Source organism: Pezoporus flaviventris, unplaced genomic scaffold (assembly GCF_033815535.1).
Source record: "Pezoporus flaviventris isolate CSIRO_AGI_PZ_B2104156 unplaced genomic scaffold, CSIRO_AGI_Pfla_v1 ptg000193l, whole genome shotgun sequence".
Taxonomy (NCBI): domain Eukaryota; kingdom Metazoa; phylum Chordata; class Aves; order Psittaciformes; family Psittacidae; genus Pezoporus; species Pezoporus flaviventris.
In genome coordinates, this window is record NW_026892741.1 from 1,244,316 (window position 1) to 1,263,414 (window position 19,099).

Here is a 19,099-nt window from a genome sequence, read left to right on the forward strand (position 1 = left end):
GTTTTTCTCAACCAGCTCTTTCTTCACAACAGTTTCATTGTCATACAGCTGCTTGTCAAAATTGGCCCTGAGCTCAGGCAACCAAACCCCCAGTGGGGAGGGGGTCCTGACAGGTTTTCATATTAGATAACTTGCTTTGGCAAGTTGACCTAGGCTGCTTCTGAACTAGTGTAACCTCTGCAGTTAGAATAAAGCTGTGGAAGAAGGCAGCCCTCAAATTCTACCTTGAACTTTTCTCCAGATCCCTTTTGAGTTTGTGAGAAATAGTCTCTAGATAAAAACTTCTTGTAAAAGCTCAGAGTAGACACAATAGTGAAGCAGCTTTTATCAATGTTTTTGCAAAAATGGGTGTCCTTGCAAGTAGGCACACACAGCAAAGGCAGAACTTTGATTTATATTTCCTACCCCGTCCGCACGTTCCCTCCCTTTTTTCCCCATTAGTTGGGTGCTCCAAGGTTTACAGCCTGTCCGGCACATATAATCTACATGCTAACTGTCCTGTCTCTGTTTACATATTCCCTTACTCAATTTTGCATGCCCCTTCCTCTTATTTATTTATCTCCTTTTATGGTTCAATTTCATAACTCTCTGGCAGACATGTGGCACCCAAATTTACTGTTTAACCAGCCTGCAGCGGCTTAGTTTCATAGGTTGTACAAAGACAGTATTCTTTTTAACCACAGAGTGCATCCTTCATCCAAAGATGATATTGCCTTTAACCACAGAGTGTGTCTTTCTAACGTATGGTATCTCAAACCCTTTGTTTAATTCCCTTGGTAACTTAGCCCCAGCCCCAGGATTGAAAAATCTTAATATTGCAAAGCCTTAATATTGATCTTAAAGCTCTAATATTATAAAGCCTTAATATTACAAAGCCCCATCCCCAATTATGTGAAAACAACACAGTTTCTCTCACAAGTTGAATGGTGCTTAACAGTAAGCTGACAAAATAATAGACGATCTTTTTTTAAATGACACTGGATGCATTTTGCTTTAAGTACTGGTATTCTACATTTTCTCCTTATTGTTGGGCTAATAAATGTTCATATGAAATGCATAATGGAGACTGCAAAAAAGTCAGTCAACTAGTCCTGACTGTGTTTCCTTTTTCCTGAAGGTAAGCATCTGTTTGGAATGCAATAGCAGCAAATTACGTGGATTGAAAAGAAAATGGATCCGCTGCTCAGCACAAGCAACAGTCTTGCATCTAAAGAAGTTCATTGCTAAAAAACTTAACCTTTCTTCTTTTAATGAGGTAATGTTTTAATATTTAAAAATTATTTTGCAAATGAAAATCTTATGGATTTTCAAAATTGTCATTCCTTCCAACCAGATTTTTTTAAAAAAATGAAGCACACACTATTTCCTGATATAAAGAAAAAGAACATGGCTATTTAAGTTGAGCAGCACAATGCTAACAAATATTTTTTTCTCCAAATTTACCCCCCCCTTTTAATTTAAGGATGCTGGTCATCTTCCCTTTTTTCTCCACCTCCAGTACAATAGATATTTAGCTCTTATTGGTTCTTAACTTTATACAGATTTGGCAATGCAGCTCAGTGTGGCTCAGTGTGTTGTTTCATGACCAGTTTTAAAACATTCCAGAAAACTTGGTTATATGTTTTCCACCTGTGTTAAAACTGACTCCTGCAAGATGCTTTGTTTGGTGTCCTTAAATGAAAGGATACACTGCCCTAGCAGAGATTTTTTCACTCGGTGCAATGCAGAGAATGGATTATAACACTTGGGCACTACTGAATGAATGATCTAATGGAAAGCTATACATATATTTCTTCTGCTTCTCTACTCTGAGTGAAACTCAGCCTTATGTAGTATTAACTGATGCCACCTACCCTGCAGGGAGTATATAATTAGACTGTTTGTGCGAAGAAATCATGGTGGAGGGTAAGGGAAGAAAGAAAATACAGCCTCTGTTCCCTCTTTGTTGGTATTAGTCACAGTCCCCCTCCATCCAGTCTAACTCTCAAACTGCCATCTCTCAATCTTGAAAACTTCTAAGCATGGTGATGCCATGACCTCTTTGGGCAACTCATTCTGATGCTTAATTATCCTTGTTGAGATTTTTTTTTCCTTCCTTATATCCAGTCAGAACTTTCTCTGTTTACATCGATGATCACTGTCTCTCATTCTCCCACCAGGCACCTCAGTAAAGAGCTTGGCGGTATCTTCTCTATAGGCTTCTCTTAGGTATCGGAAGGCTGTAACTAGGTCCCCTTTAAGCCTTCTCCAAGATAAATAGGCCCAATTCCCTCAACCTCTCCTTATAGAGCCTCTGTTCAAGCACCCTGACCATCTCTGTGGCCTTCCGCTGAACTTGCTCAAGTTGATCAAAAATTTTCTTTACTGGATGCAGCATTTCAGATATGAGATATACCTTCCTTAAGCCTTATCCCTTTAAAACTAGCAACCTAATATTTCCTCACAATGTGAAAATAATGAAATGTTTCTCATTCCTCATATAATTGTTTAGTTAATCAGTATGTTCTCTTTTATCATGAGTACAAGGTGGTTATAACTTCTGAGCATTTTTCCAAAGCTTTAACTGTGATGCCTGGGTGGGCCCAAATCCTGAGTTGTAATGCTTAAATCTGTTAAGAGCTCTAAAGGGAGTCTTAATTCAAGTGTCTTGAACTGTTATTACATTAAATAGTTAAACCAATCTAATCAAGGCAAAGATGGATTAGGTCACAGATTAGCTATCTAGCCATGCAAAACTTTATTGAAGAATTACTGGCCACTCCAGTTAAACAGACAAAAATAAATCTCTGAACAAGCAAAATATGACAAGTGAGGCTTATATTGAATTTGTGGCCTTGTTAGCAACAGCAATGCCATGTTTCCTGGGCTACAAGGTCACTTTTATCACTCTCCTTTGGTAGTCGATGAATCCCAGGCTCTTGCTCAATTTGTCCAACAAGCATGCTGCACACTCTCCTATGGATCAAGGCTCTTAATCAGGACTTAGTAGAGTCTTCTTGGAGGTATTCACGAGGTCTTGTCTCATGATTATCTGTAAGGGTCTGACAGTTCTTCATGGCAGTGTATAGTCAGTACCTGATTTGCTAAATGTCTGTGATTAACACAATTCATAAAAACAAGCAAACTATTACTATAGGGTGTAGCTCCAAGTTAAGAATTCCTGCAATTTCAGGAAACCTCTCTGAGTCTGATAGGCACTGATGTGTACCACTGACTATAGCTCAAGTCTACTAACCACTATTGAAGTAGGTTCTTCTGGCAGACCACATATCTTACTCCTTGGTCTTGCTTCAGATTTTGCCTTGTTGCATTATAACTTTGTCAGCCCTCTGTTGTTGATAGAGTTGTTAAGTCTGTTGACTTGCAAAAATCAAAGCATAAAACAAGAATGTTAGTATAGTATATAAGTAGATCTAATAAACACAAGGTAAAATAACATATAAACCATGCCACCTCCCTTTTTATGAATATGATTTCATTTGGTCTTGCTGTGAGTAGGAAGGAAGGGGAACTAGACTAAATAGCCTCTGGAGGTAGATCTTTCAGGAGATTTCTGTGTCCCCAGTCTTGGCAAATCCATGCAATAAGGAATAGCTGAGGCTGGAAAAGAACTCTAGAAGTCATCTAGTCCAACTCCCCTGATCAAAACAGGGTCAACTAGATGAAATTGCCCAGGACCATGTCCAGTCGAGTTTTGAATATATTCACGAATGGAGACTCCACAACCTCTCTGGGCAACCTGATCCAGTGCTCAGTCACCCTTACAGTGAAAAATAATTTTTACATTTAAATGGAATTTCTTGTATTTCAATTTGTGCCAATTGATCCCTTAATTTGATACCACTGAAAAGTCCGGCTCCATCTTCTTTACTGACCCCATCAGGTATTTGTACACATTGACAAGATCCCCCCTGTGCCTTCTATTCTCCAGGTTAAACAATCACAGCTCTCTCAGCCTCTTCTCAAATGCCAAACACTTCAATACCTTAATGAACCCCTTGCTAGACTTGCCAGTATGTCCATGTCCTTCTTGTGCTGGGGACAGAGAACTCCAGATGTGTCTCACCAGTGCTGAGCAGGGGGCAATAACAACCTTCCTCAACCTGCTGGCAATGCTTTTCCTAATTCAGCTCAGGATAATATTTGTCTTGTCTGCTGCAAAGGTGCATTGCTGGCTCATGGTCAACTTGATGTCCAACAGGACTCCCAGGTCCTTCTTCTGCAAAGCTGCTTTCCAGTCAGTCATCCCCCAGCCTATACTGGTGCTTGGTATTATGCCTCCCCAGGTGCAGGATGTGGCATTCTCCTTTGCTTCATGAGGTTCTTGACAGCCCATTTCTGCAGTCTGTCAAAGTCCTTCTAAGGACAGCAAAAACATCAAGAGTATCAACTCCTTTGGGTTTTGTACCATCTGGAAATTTGCTGAAGGTGCACTCTGCCTGTGTATACAATCATAGAATCATAGAATGGTATGGATTGGAAGGGACCTTCAAAGATCATCTAGTTCAACCCCTCTGCCATGGGCAAGGACATCTTTCAGCTTCCTCAAAGCCCCATCCAACCTGACCTTGAACACTTCCAGGGATGGGGCGTCCACAACTTCTCTGGGAAACCTGTTCCAGTGTCTCACTACCCTCATCATAAAGATTTTCTTCCTTATATCCAATCTACCCTCTTTCAATTTAAAACTGTTGCCCCTTCTCCTGTCATTACAGGCCCTGGAAATAAAATCTTTCTCAGTCTTTCTAATAACCCCCTTTATATATTAAAAGGCTGCAATTAGGTCTCCCCAGAGCCTTATCTTCTCCAGGCTGAACAAGTGTTCCAGCCCTCTGATCATTTTCATGGCCCTCCTCTGGACCCACTCTAACAAGTCCATGTCAGGGATTCCAGAGCTGGATAAAGTACTCCAGGTGGGGTCTCATGAAAGCAGAGGGGGGAGAATGACTTCTCTTGACCTGCTACCCATGCTTCTTTTCATGCAGCCCAGGAAACAATTGGCTTTCTGGGCTGCAAGAACACATTGACAGCTTACATCCAGTTTTTCATCCACCAGTATCTCCAAGTCCTTCTTACAGGGCTGCTTTCAATCCACTCATCCTCCAGTCTGTATTGATATTGGGGATTGCCCTGACCCAGGTGCAGGACCTTGCACTTGGCCTTGTTGAACTTCATGAGATTTGCAGGGACCCACTCCTCAAGTCTGTTAAGGTCCCCCTGGATGGCATTAATCAGCTGCACCATTTAGTTTGGTGTCATCTGCAAACTTGCTGAGGGTGCACTCAATCCCATTGTTTATTTTATTGCTGAATATATTAAATAGTACCGACCCTTGAGGGACATCACTCATTACTGGTTTCCACTTGGGCATTGTTCCACTGACTTCCTTCAGTTTACTTGCTGTGCTTCTGTTGATACACCCTAGTATCCTGCTCGGCTTCATCACTGCCAGAGCACACTGCTGACTCATGTTCAACTTGCTTTCAGCCAGGATCCCCAGGTCCTTTGTAGCCTGTCCTCACTTCCACCTCCTGTATATGTCCTTTTTCTCATGAGCTCCCTGTTTATCTAAGCTGGTCTCCTGATACATGTATTCATTTTCTGAATATTGGGATGGACTGTTCTTGTGCTTGGAGGATATTGTCCTTAAAGGTTTATCACCTCTTGACCTCCCTTCAGAGCTGACTCACGGGATCCCACTTACCAGCTTCCTGAAAAAAACAAATTTTTGCTCTACTGAAGCACAGGATCTGTACTCTGCTACTTGATTTCCTCAGTCCCTTCAGGATCTTGAACTTCACTATTTCAGTATTTCATGGTTGCTATAGCCAAGATTGCCCTTGATTATTGTGTCCCCAGGAAGTTTTTCCTTTTTGGTGAGTAGGAGATCCAGCTGTATGTCACTTATGGTTGGCCCATCTAACATAAGTGTTAAAATTCCTAACACCTTTCAGAAACCTAGATTGCTTTCATACTAATTACACCTTTTATTTTTGTGTTTAAATTCACTATTCCACTGCCTCAGTCTCTGGTTTTACAACCTACTTGGCTCTTGCTGAAATGTAAGAATGTTCACTCAACAGTGCTTCTGCCTTTTAAGGGCACATAGCATTTTTGTGGAAACCGTGTATTGGTATGTCCAGTGAAAAATATGTTTTGAGGAATAAGGCCCTAAGGATGTGAATGCCTGGTTGAATGCTATAGACAAATCCTGGTGCATGCATATTCTTAGCTTTCTCAGGTTATGGTAAAGTACCATTGGCATATTTCACTTTCATGGTGACTTATCCTTTCAGTACATGTCACCTTGAAGTCAAATAGGCTAAGATCATGTGCATGATCATCCACTGCAATTCAGCTGATGGCTGGTCATGTGATCTCACATTTGCTTATGAGTCCATGCTATTGCTATTTCAAATATTAATATCTTTCAAAGCTGACATAGAAATGTAAAAACAACTCTAAAGCGTCTACAAAAAAAGTCCTAAACACTGATGTATAAGCAGGGGATAGGTTTTTAAAAATGTATTTTCAAGGTAGAAAGTTACTTGCTGGGTACTGTGTAAACAATTTTCATAGTATGTCAAAAGACAAGGCTGTCATTATGTGAGAATTGAGTTCTGTTTCTTTGATCTTTTTATTGGTCCTTATCTGAAGTGTATTGTTTTAAAGCCATGTTCTGTGTCTCAGTGAATTAATTATTTCTTCTTTTTACATCAGCTGGATATATTATGCAATGAAGAGATTCTTGGCAAGGACCACACACTCAAGTTTGTAGTTGTTACTAGATGGAGATTTAAGGTATGACACAACTGTTTTTCATCAAAATTTTAATGTTCAATGTAAATCATTAGCTGACTAAAGAACAATGTTCAGAAAGCATACATCATGCAGGCAAATAATCAAAATGGTTAAAATATATATTTTAAAATTTCTAATAAACTATCTTTAAAAATAAATATTTTCATTAATTCAAAACTGAAAAATAGGGAAAAATGTAAAATATGCCACTAAGGAAAAGGGGAAGTTGAAGGCAGATGTCAATTTGATAGTAATTAAAAATGTATTGGGTAAAGGAGTCTAAAGGCATTGAGAGGGACATTTTTCTCAGCCATATCAGACAGATACAACTAATATTACTCCGTGTAGATTGTGAAACGGGTTACAAAACAGAACAGACATATATTCAATACATTCATGTTCTGTAGTTTGGAAGAGAGAGGCTGAATAATGAGGTGGATGCTTCCCAATTCAGTTCAAGAGCAGTATTTAGTAGGCATAAAGATGGCTGGGGAAATCATCTGAGTGGGTCTCTGGGTTACTGATGTTAGTTTCTTTAAACAAAACAAAGCCAAAACCCCACTGTCCTGTGTTCAGCAGTAGCAGTCATTTTTTTTCCTTCTTAGTAGCTGGTGCAGTGCTGTGGTTTTGACTTTCAGCCTGGGAACAACGCTGATAACACCGACATTTTTAGTTGTTGCTAAGTAATGTTTACTCCGATCAAGGACTTTCACAGTCTCATGCTCTGTCAGGGAGGAGGGGAAGCCGGGAGGAAGCAGAGACAGGACACCTGACCCAAACTAATTGAAGGTGTATTCCATACCACAGCATGTCATGGTCATTATATAAACTGGGGGGAGTTACCCAGAAGGCCCAGATCACTGCTCAGGTCGGGCTGGGTGTCTATCTATGGTGGTGAGCAATTGTATTATTTCCCCTTATTATTTCCCTTATTATTATCACTGGTGGTCGCAGTAGTAGTTTTGTATTATACCTTAGTTAATGGACTGTTCTTACCTCAACCCATGGGAGTTACATTCTTTTGATTCTCTTCCCCATCCCTCTGGGTGCAGGGGGAGGAAGAAGGGGGATAGTGAGTGAGCAGCTGCATGGTTCTGAGTTACTGGCTGGGCTTAAACAACAACACCGACATAACAAAACTTAGAGCAAAATAATAAATGATGGGAGATTCGTATTGAGCATATTGAGACAGCAGTATGCCCAGGTGGCCAAGAAAGCCAACACCATCCTGGCTTGTATCAGAAACAGTGTGGCCAGCAAGATTAGGGAAATAATAATACCCATGTACTTGGCACTGGTGAGGACACACCTTGAATATTGTGTTCAGTTCTGGGCCTCTCACTAAAAGAGAGATATTGAGTTGCTGGAGCAGGTCCAGAGAAGAGCAACAAAGCTGGTGAAGGGCCTGGAGTGCAAGTCTTATGAGGGAATTGTGGTTGTTTAGTCTGGAGAGGAGAAGGCTCAGGGGGGACCTTATCACTCTCTACCTGAAAGGAGGTTGTAGTGAGCTGGGTTCTTTCTTTTTTGTCTCCCAAGTAACAAGTGATAGGACAAGAGGTAATGGCCTCAAGCTGCACCAAGGGAGGTTTAGATTGGATATTAGGGAAAATTTCTTCACCAAGAGAGTGATCAGGCATTGGAACAGGCTGCCCGGGGAAGTGGTGGAATCACCATCCCTGGAAGTGTTCAAAAATGTGTAGATGAGGCCCTTAGTGACATGGCTTAGTGGTGGCCTTGGCAGTCCTGAGGTAAAGGTTGGACTTGATGATCTTAAAGGTCTTTTCCAATCTAGTTGATTCTATGATTCTAACATTCCAGGTATGGCCTAACAAGCGCCGAGTGGGAAAATAACTTCTTTATCTCTGCTGGTGACGCCCTTCTTGATGCAACCCAGCATGCTGTTGGCTTTCTTTTCCATAGCTGCAAACTGTTCACTCATATGGAGCTTACTGTCCACCAGGACCCTCAGGTCCCTTTCCACAGAGTTGCCCCCAGCTGATCCCAGCCTGTGCTGCACACCTGGATTGTTTTCCCAGGTGCAAGACCTTACATTTGTCATAAGGTTCTCATTAGCCCACCCTTCTAGCCTATCCAGGTCATCCTGCAGGGTGGCTCTCCATTCCAAAGTGTCTATTTTACTCCTTGATCTTGCCTTGTTACATTATAACTTTGTCAACACTCACTTGTTGATGAAGTTGTAATTAAGTCTGTTGACTTGCAAAAATCAAAGCATAAACCAATAATGTTAGTATAGTTTATAAGTAGACCTAATAACCACAAGGTAAAATAACATGTAAACCATACCAAAATGTAAAGAATACTAACAATAACAATAATGATAATAAGAAATAACAAGAGTAGAACTGAAAGCTCAGAATCCACCCCTTATTGCATACTACTTACTTCATGCTCGGACCCCACATTTTCCAATATACCATCACTTTTTTTTGTCTCTTGATATATATACATAAATACAACAAAAGATATCATTCCTTAGTTCATGGACCATCCCTATAAAGTTTGTTGAGTTCATTCAGTTCATGAAGTCAGGCTTCAAGTGTCGTAACGGACCTTCAGGGAAGGAGAACATGGTATATGGTGTTGGAGTGTTGCCTGATGACGTCACTGCTGAGCTCATCTCATTTCATCTAAGTTTATTCTTTGTTGGGGTGATGATCAAAAGGTAGTTGGGTTCTGTCAGTAGTGACCTGAAGACAGTACTGGGAGACTCATGATGCTGCAGCCACTGCTGCCTTTCCACGACTTCATTCTCTGATGATGATCATGACCGCACATATTTTCTTTGCAAAGTCCGGAGTTCACAGCTACAGGTTGCGTGGAGAAGAGATTCAGAGCAGCCCTGCAAAGAAAGACTTGGGGTGTTGGTTGATGAGAAAATTAACATGAGCCAGCAGTGTGTGCTCGCAGCCCTGAAAGCCAACCGTATCCTGGGCTGCATCAAAAGAAGAGTGACCAACAGGTTGAAGGAGGTGGTCCTGCCCCTCTACTCCGCTCTCATGAGACCTTTTGGAGTATTGTGTGCAGTTCTGGTGTCCTCAACATAAGGACATGGAGCTGTTGGATCAAGTCCAGAGGAGGGTCACGATGATGATCAGGGGGCTGGAGCAACTCCCATATGAGGACAGGCTGAGAGAGTTGGGGCTGTTCAGCCTGGAGAAGAGAAGGCTGTGTGGATACTTCATAGCAGCCTTCCAGTATCTGAAGGGGGGGCCTACAAGGATTCTGGGAGGGACTCTTCATTAGGGACTGCAATGATAGGAATTGGGGTAATGGGTTCAAACTTAAACAGGAGAATGTTAGATTAGTTATAAGGAAGTTCTTTACTGTTGTGGTTTAAGTCCAGCTGGTAACTCAGAAACAGGAACCTGTTCACTCACTCCCCCCCCCCTCGCCCCCCACCTTCCTTCCCCTGCTCCTGGAGGCATGGGGGGAAGGATCAAAAGAATGTAACTCCTACGGGTTGAGATAAGAACAGTCCAATAACTAAGGTATAACAAAAAAACACTACTGCTACCACCACAAATAATAACGATAAGGGAAATAACAAGGGAAGAGAATACAACCGCTCACTACCGCCAACAGATTCCCAGCCCGACCTGAGCAGCGATTTTGGCCTTCCAGGTAACTCCCTGAAGTTTATATACTGGGCATGATGTGCTTTGGTACGGAATACCTCTTTCGGTAGTTTGGGTCAGGTGTCCTCTCACTGCTTCCTCCTGGCTTCCCCTCCTCCCTGGCAGAGCATGAGACTCAGAAAGTCCTTTGTCAGAGTAAACATTACTTAGCAACAACTAAAAACATTGGTGTTATCAGCGTTGTTTCCAGGCTAAAAGTCAAAACCACAGCACTGCACCAGCTACTAAGGACAGAGAAAAATGACTGCTACTGCTGAACCCAGGAAAGTATCCACCCCTATTTCATACCATTCACGTCATGCTCAAATCCCACATTTTTCAATATACCATCACTCTTGTCTTATATATATATATACACACACACACAAATCCACATGCACAAAAAGAGAGAGAGATCATTCATTAGTGCATGGACCAATCCCTATAAAGCTGCTGAGTTCATCCGGTCCATGATTTCAGGCTCCATCTCTTGTAACAGTCTTTCAGAGCAGGGGAGATGGTGTGCAGTGTTGCATTGTTGCCTGCTGATGACACCAGAGAACTTGTCTGGTTTCATCAAAGTTCATTCTTTGTTGGAATGATGGTTGGAAGGAAGTCAGGGCAAGTCGCTGGTGACCTGAAGGCATCTAGTTGGTGGGCTATAAAAGTACTACATAGCAGGCAACAGTATACAGTTGACTACTGTCCTGGGTTAAACAGTAGCAGTCATTTTTCTCCTTCTTAGTAGCTGGTGCAGAGCTGTGGTTTTGACTTTCCGCCTGGGAACAAGGCTGATAACACCGATGTTTTCAGTTGTTGCTAAGTAATGTTTACTTTGACCAAGGACTCTCTGAGTCTCATGCTCTGCCAGGGAGGAAGGGAAGTTGGGAGGAAGCAGAGACAGGACACCTGACCCAAATTTGCCAAAGAGGTATTCCATACCACAGCATGTCATGCCCAGTATATAAACTAGGGGCAGTTACCCGGAAGGGCTAGATCATTGCTCGAGTCGGGCTCGGTATCGGTCAGCGGGTGGTAAGCGGTTGTATTCTCTTCCCTTGTTATTACCCTTATCATTATTGTCATTGGTGGTAGTAGTAGTCGTTTTGTGGTAAACCTTAGCTACTGGACTGTTCTTATCTCAACCTGTGGGAGTCACATTCTTTTGATTCTCCCCATTTCTGTGGGAAAGGAGGGGGCGGGAGAGTGAGCAAGCGGCTGCGTGGTTCTGGGTTGCCAGCTGGGCTTAAAAAACAACAAATTCATTGGCTGTTTTCCCCTAAAATCAAATCCCCTTGAGGTACACATTGGACTTCCCCATCTTCCTCCATTACCCACACAAGTATATCTGGGTCCCTGAGCAAAAACAATCCCACGAGTGGTTTTGCCTTTACCTGAAGCAGGAATAACCCAGACTGTCTTCCCCAACAAGTTCTTTATGTGCACCACAGGAACTTTATCCCCTTCTACAGTATGTAAAAGTTCTGACTGAGCTGTGCCAACACTGTTGGCAGATCCTCTGGTGTTGACCAACCAGGTGGCTTTTGGTAAGTGTGTATCCCAATGTTTGAAAGTCTCTCCACCCATTGCTCTCAGTGTAGTACTTATCAGCCCATTTTACCGTTTGATTTTCCCAGAAGCTGGAGCATGATAGGGGATGTGATATACCCACTCAATGCCATGCTCTCTGGCCCAAGTGCCTATGAGGTAGTTCCGGAAATCTGTCTCAATTCTCTCTGGGGTGCCATGTCACCACAAAATTTGTTTCTCAAGGCCCAGGATAGTGTTCCGGGCAGTGGCATGGGGCACCGTGTATGTTTCCAGCCATCCGGTGGTTGCCTCCACCATGGTAAGCACATGGCACTTGCCTTGGCGGGTTGGTGGGAATGTGATATAGTCAGTCTGCCAGGCCTCCCCATATTTGTACTTCAACCATCATCCTCCATACCAAAGAGCCTTTAACCATTTTGCCTTCCTTAATTGCAGCACGTGTTTCACACTCATGAATAACCTGGGCAATAGTGTCCATTGTTAAATCCACCCCTCGATCACAAGTCCTTCTATATGTTGCATTTCTGCCCTGATGGCCTGAAGTGTCATGGGCCCACCGGGCCAAAAATAATTCACTCTTATTTTGCCAATCTAAGTCCATCTGAGCCACTTCAATCTTAGCAGCTTTATCCACTTGTTGGTTGTTCTGGTGTTCCTCAGTGGCCCGACTCTTGGGTACGTGAGCATCTACATGACGTACCTTCACCACCAGGTTCTGCACCCTGGCAGCAATATCTTTCCACAGTGCAGCAGCCCAGATGGGTTTACCTCTGCATTGCCAGTTGCTCTGATTCCACTGCTGCAACCACCCCCACAGGGCATTTGCCACCATCCATGAGTCAGTATAAAGTACTGGCCACTTTTCTCATTCAGCAATGTCCAAGGCCATCTGGATGGCTTTCACCTCAGCAAACTGACTCGATTCACCCTCTTCTTCAACAGTTTCTGCAACTTGTCGTCGGGGACTCCATACATCTGCTTTCCATCTCCGATGCTTTCCCACAATACGGCAGGACCCATCAGTAAACAAGGCATACTGCTTTTCCGTTTCTGACAGTTTGTTATATGGTGGGGCCTCTTCAGCATGCATCACCTCCTGCTCTGGTGACATTCCAAAATCTTTGCCAATTGGCCAGTCCATGATGACTTCTAAAATGCCTGGACAACTGTGATTTCCTATTCGAGCTCATTGTGTAATTAGTGCAGCCCACTTACTCCATGCAGAATGAGTTTCGTGATGTGTAGAGGAGACCCTTCCTTTGAACATCCAGCCCAGTACAGGCAACCGGGGTGCCAGGAGGAGCTGTGCTTCAGTGCCAATCACTTCTGAAGCAGCTCGAACCCCTTCATAGGCTGCCAGTATCTCTTTCTCAGTTGGGGTATAGCTGGCCTCAGATCCTTTGTATCCCTGACTCCAAAAACCGAGGGGTCAACCTCAAGTCTCCCCTGGAGCTTTCTTCCAGAGGCTCCAGGTAGGACCATTCTCCCCGGCTGCGGTGTAGAGTACATTTTTTGTATCTGGCCTGGTCCGGACTGGTCCAAGGGCTACTGCATGAACTCTCTTTCATTTAATTTCTTCAAAGTTTTTTTGTACTCAGGGCCCCATTTAAAATCATTCTTCTTCCAGGTCACATGATCGAGAGTGCTTACAATCGAACTGTAATTTGGGATGTGCATTCTCCAGAACCCCACAACACCTAAGAAAGCTTGTGTTTCTTTCTTACTAATTAGTGGAGACATTGCTGTTATCTTTCTGATCACATCTGTGGGGATCTGATGATGTCCGTCTTGCCGTTTTATTATCAGAAATTGAATCTCCTGTGCTGGTCCCATGAAATTACTCTGTTTTATGGCAAGACAAACTTTTAGCAGGATTTCGATTATTTTCCTGCCTTTCTCAAAATCTTCTTCTCCTTTATTGCCCACACAATAATGTCATCAATGTATTGCAGGTGTTCTGGAGCTTGCCCTTGTTCCAGTGCAGTCTAGCGCAGTCCATGGCAAATGGTAGGGCTTTGTTTCCACCCCTGGGGCAGTGGGTTCTAAGTGTCCTGGAAGCCCCTCCAAGTAAAAGTGAACTGTGGTCTGCATTCTGCTGCCAAAGGAATTGAGAAAAATGCATTGGCAATATCAGTTGTGGCATACCACTTGTCTCCCTTTGACTCCAATTCATACTGCAGTTCTAGCATGTCTGGTACGGCAGCACTCAATGGTGGTGTGACTTCATTCAGGCCACGATAGTCTACTGTTAGTCTAGACTCTGCATTAGACTTTTTTACTGGCCCTATAGGGCTATTAAAGGTGAGTGGGTCCTGTTGATCTCTTCTTGGCTCTCCCGTCTATGGCTCAGCTGATGGATGGGAATCAGATTGTCTCGGTTGGTGTGATATTGCCACTGGTGCACTGTTGTGGTTGCGATTGTTGTTCTTTGACCTTCAGCAGCCCCTCGACAGAAGGATCCTCTGAGACACCAGGCAAAGTGGACAGCTGCTTAATTTCCTCAGTCTCCAAAGCAGAAATACCAAAAGCCCATTGGTACCCTTTTGGGTCTTTGAAGTACCCTCTCCTGAGGTCATCTATGCCAAGGATGCATGGAGCATCTGGACTAGTCACAATGGGGTGCTTTTGCCATTTCCTCCCAGTCAGGCTGATTTCAGCCTCCAGTACAGTCATCTCTTGGGATCCTCCTGTCACTCCAGGAACAGAAACGGGTTCCACCCCTTGACAGCTTGATGGCATCAGGGTACACTGTGCACCAGTATCTACTAGAGCCTTATACTTCTGTGAGACTGATGTGCCAGGCCATCTGATCCACACAGTCCCAGAAACCTGGTTGTCCCTTACCTCCACCTGGCTGGAGGTAGGGCCTCTCTAATACTTATCTTAAGATTCTTCAAATTCTTCTTGTACAGAAGGATTAGAATTTCTTTTCATAGGTGTTGAAGTTTCACTTCATCTGGGATATTCCCTACCAGAGATTGAAACGGGAACTTTCCTGTCAGGATCCCCATTTATAATTGTTTTTCTTTGCAATTCACTTACTCCTATTCCAGGATTGAGTTAGGTTTTCCATCCCACTTTCTCATGTCTTCTCCATGATCCCGCAGGTAAAACTGTAGGGTGCCCCATTGTGTGTACCTTCTATGTCTTCCCTCTTGAGCAACAGGGCGCTTACTACTAATTGCTGAGATGCATATCTGTGCATGTTTGGAGCTGGATAGATCATCTCTCAGTTGCTGGAATACCCAGGACGTTTTTTCCACAGCTGAATTGATGGATGGGGAGAGATTGTCTTCAAACTCCTGGAACTGATGACTCCATCCACTGTTGGTGCTGCTTCTTCCTTCCAGCTTATTGTTGCAAATGAGTTTGCATATGATGATGGTGCACTCTGTGTAAATTTCCACCACATGAGTCATCTACATTCACCTTCATCTGGATCTGTGGGTGGCTGCTCGGTGTCCAACTTACGATAAATCATTTCTAGAATGACTCAGGAACTGAAGGCCTTTATCGTGGTCCACGTGCCTGGGTGACATATATCATTATCCTTGTAGGGATACCTTTTATTCACAGCTACCAAGAGCCTCCTCCAGAGGCTGAGTATTCATTTCTCTTTCACAATCACTTTGTCAATTCTCCTTTCCCCAGAAAGAGATCCCAGCTGCTTGGCTTCTCTACCCTCTAATTTGAAAGTTTTGGCCCCATTTTCCCAGCACTGGAGCACCCAAGTGATGATGTGCTCACCTGGATGATGGCTGAAATCTTTTCGCATATTATGCAGCTCAGTCAAGGACAGGGATCGAGAGGTTACCTCTTGTTCTGCCTCTTACTCTGTTTCTTGTAATGATTCCTCTAGTTCTGCTAATGGACCCTCTAGTTCTGGTATTGGCCCTTCTTCATCTTCCTTTACTAAACAATTTGGTTTTCATTTCCATTTCCTCTTGTGCATGGAAGCAACTGATACTGACATGGGTTGGTTCTCTTGTTCAAATATATCACCCATTGCCAGGGTCTGAGTGGTTGTCATGCTCATTGTCGGGGTTTGAGTAGTCGCAGTACTTGTCACAGGAATTAAAACAGCTGCAGTGTTTGTTGCTGAAGTTTGAATAGCCACCATAGTTGCCGCTGGGGTTTGAGTGGCTGCAGTGCTTGTTATGGGGGTAAAAATAACTGCGGTATCTGTTGCTGGAGTTTGAATAGCCATGGTACTGGTCATCAGTTTGAGTAGCTACAGTGCTTGCTGTGAAGACTGAAGTGGTTCCAGTGCTTGTCGCCGGGGTTTGAGGAGCCATAGTTCTTCCACTGGGATTTGAGTAACTACAAGTGTGTTTCACATGGGGTAAAGTAGCCAAAATTCTTGTCTCTGGAGTTTGAGTCCCTCTTTTTCTCCTTCAAGCTGCAGTGATTCTCATGGGGGTTGGAGTAGCCACATATAGCTGTTTCACCCTAAGCAAGATCTGAACTATATTCAGCAGTGTACTGTTTCCTAGCAATAGGGCCAGGATGGTTTCAGCATCCCAAGAATACTCAAAATTTTCAAAATTCTCAAATGCTGCTGTAAATAGCCTAGTGGGAGAGACACAGAGGAATATCTCCTTCATTGGTTGGCTCTCCAATGAGAAAAATGAAGAGGTATGAGGTTAGATGGTTCTGCTTTCTATCCCACTTCCTCATGTCCTCTCCGTGGTTCCACAGGTAAAACCACAGGGTACCCTGTGGTGTGTACCTTCTTTATACTTCCTCTTGAGCAGAAGAAAGCTTACTATTAATAGCTGAGATGCTGCTCCCTATGGTGGGGAGTAGGATGTCTCCTCTTTTTGCTGCTGGGGCTCCTGCAACAGTTTCTCACATTGTTCAGACAGTTTTTCCACAGCAGAGACATAAGACCGTAGGGAGGAAAAGAGGTTTTCTTTGTATTGCAGTTGGCAAGCTAATTAATTCACTGTTGGTGCCTCTTCATCTTTCCACTGCATTATTGCCAATGAGTTGGCATATGATGATGGCGCACTTTGTATGAATTTCCACCACGACTGGTGTGTAATGGGCTTGGCCTGGGTCTGTGGGTAACTGTTCGGGTCAAAATAAATCATCTGTAGTGCAGCTAGTTCCCTTAGGTACTGGATACCTCTCTCCATTACTGACCACTTCCCCGGGATACATACATCTTCCTTGAAAGGGATACCTTTCCTTCACAGCTGACAGGAGTTGCCTCCAGAGGCTGAGGGATTGCATCCTTTTCCCAATTACCTTGTCAACTTTTGCTTCCCTAGAAAGAGATCCCAGCTCCTTGGCTTCATACTGTCCCACACACCCTGCCACTAATAACTATCCAGCCTTGGGGATGATCTCTTGGTGTTTTTTTCAATAGTTGCTTAACCTTAAACAAGACATGAAACACATTCAGCAGCATACTGATCGCAAGCAATAAGGCCATGCTGGTTTCAACATGCCAAGAATAAGCAATTCACTACCTCGTGTAGGAGGTTTTCCACAGCTTTTACTGCCTCCCCTCCCAACTCTTTGTGCATCCCCAGCATACTCACTCATGGGGCATTGTGAGAAACAGAAGGCCTTGATGCTATGCAAGCACTGTTCAGCAATATCTAAAACATGGATGTGTTATCAACACTGTTTTGATCACAAATCCAAAACACACCACCATAAGACCCTCTGTTATGGTTTAACCCCAGCTGGCAACTAAGTACCATGCAGCCGCTCACTCACTCTGAACCCAGGACAGCGGCTATGAAGAAAACTAACTCCATCCAGTGGATAAGTAATTGTACTGTGTTAATAGCAAACATAGAATCATAGAATAGTTAGGGTTGGAAAGGACCTTAAGATCATCTAGTTCCAACCCCCCTGCCTTGGGCAGGGACACCTCACACTAAACCATGTCGCCCAAGGCTCTGTCCAGCCTGGCCTTGAACACTGCCAGGGATGGAGCATTCACAGCCTCCCTGGGCAACCCTTTCTAGTGCCTCACCACCCTCACAGTAAAGAACTTCCTCCTTATATCTAATCTAAAATTCCCCTGTTTAAGTTTGAACCCATTACCCCTTGTCTTATCTCTACAGTTCCTAAGGAAGAGTCCCTCCCCAGCATCCTTGCAGGCCCCTTCATATACCGGAAGGCTGCTATGAGATCTCCACGCAGCCTTCTCTTCTCCAGGATGAACAGCCCCAACTCTCTCAACCTGTCCTCATACAGGAGGTGCTCCAGCGCCTGGATCATCCTCGTGGCCCTCCTCTGGACATGTTCCAACAGTTCCATGTCCTTTTTATGTTGAGGACACCAGAACTGAACTCAGTACTCCAAGTGGGGTCTCACGAGAGCAGAGGGGCAGGATCACCTCCTTCGACCTGCTGGTCACGCTCCTTTTGATGCAGCCCAGGGATACGGTTAGCTTTCTGGGCCGCAAGCGCGCAATGCCGGCTCATGTTCATTTTCTCATCCACCAACACCCCCAAGTCCTTCTCCGCAGGGCTGTTCTGAAACTCTTCTCCACCCAACCTGTAGGTATGCCTGGGATTGCTCTGACCGAGGTGTAGGACCTTGCACTTAGCTTTGCGCAAGTGCTAAGTGTCTTTTAGCAACTTCATTCACCAGCTCCCTCAGGCCTCGCTGATGGATTTCACCAGGAAACATAATTCACTTGTGCACATGTTCTTGTAATTATTGGATTGGAGCAACAGTAGGTAGGCCAACTCCATCTCTCTAGTAGAGAATCATACCAACATGCTAGTGGCTTTCAGGTAGGTGTTCAGAAATTCCTTAGTGGTCTCTTGTCTACTCCAGTGTATATATAATCCTATAGCTTTCATCTACATATAGCAGTGAACACTTTCTTGTATGTGGTCTGAGTTGTGCAACCCATTATTAATGCCAGTGTTTGCTCATGGCCTTGACCTTAAGCAGCCCCTTGGTGTTCTGTGTTTATCAGGTGTTGTGGGTTCAACAGGACAGCTAGTTTCAGGAACTTACTGGTCCTTGGGAGATGTTCACACACTGTCTTCATGAAGTTCAAAAAGTTCATGAAGAGCCTCATGAAGTTCAACCAGGGGAATGGCAAAGTCCTGCACCTGGGGAAGAACATCCCCATGCATCAA

The 19,099-nt window shown here is 43.8% G+C and overlaps 1 protein-coding gene and 1 long non-coding RNA gene across 4 annotated transcripts in view; both read left to right on the top strand.

Annotated features, from left to right (window-relative positions):
- LOC133262200 (uncharacterized) overlaps window positions 1–19,099 on the top strand; it is a 205,365-nt gene that overhangs the window by 98,469 nt on the left and 87,797 nt on the right. The gene's annotated exons all lie outside the window — the stretch shown is intronic.
- The window catches only part of LOC133262197 (polycomb group RING finger protein 3-like), a 107,456-nt gene that overhangs the window by 85,730 nt on the left and 2,627 nt on the right, over window positions 1–19,099 (top strand). Inside the window, exons 9-10 of one of the 3 annotated variants that reach the window (XM_061441153.1) lie at window positions 1,118–1,255; window positions 6,721–6,801. In XM_061441153.1, coding sequence (XP_061297137.1) covers window positions 1,118–1,255; window positions 6,721–6,801 — 219 coding nt within the window. The remainder of the gene's footprint in view (window positions 1–1,117; window positions 1,256–6,720; window positions 6,802–19,099) is intronic. The other 2 variants (XM_061441155.1, XM_061441154.1) reach the window with 2 other exon arrangements.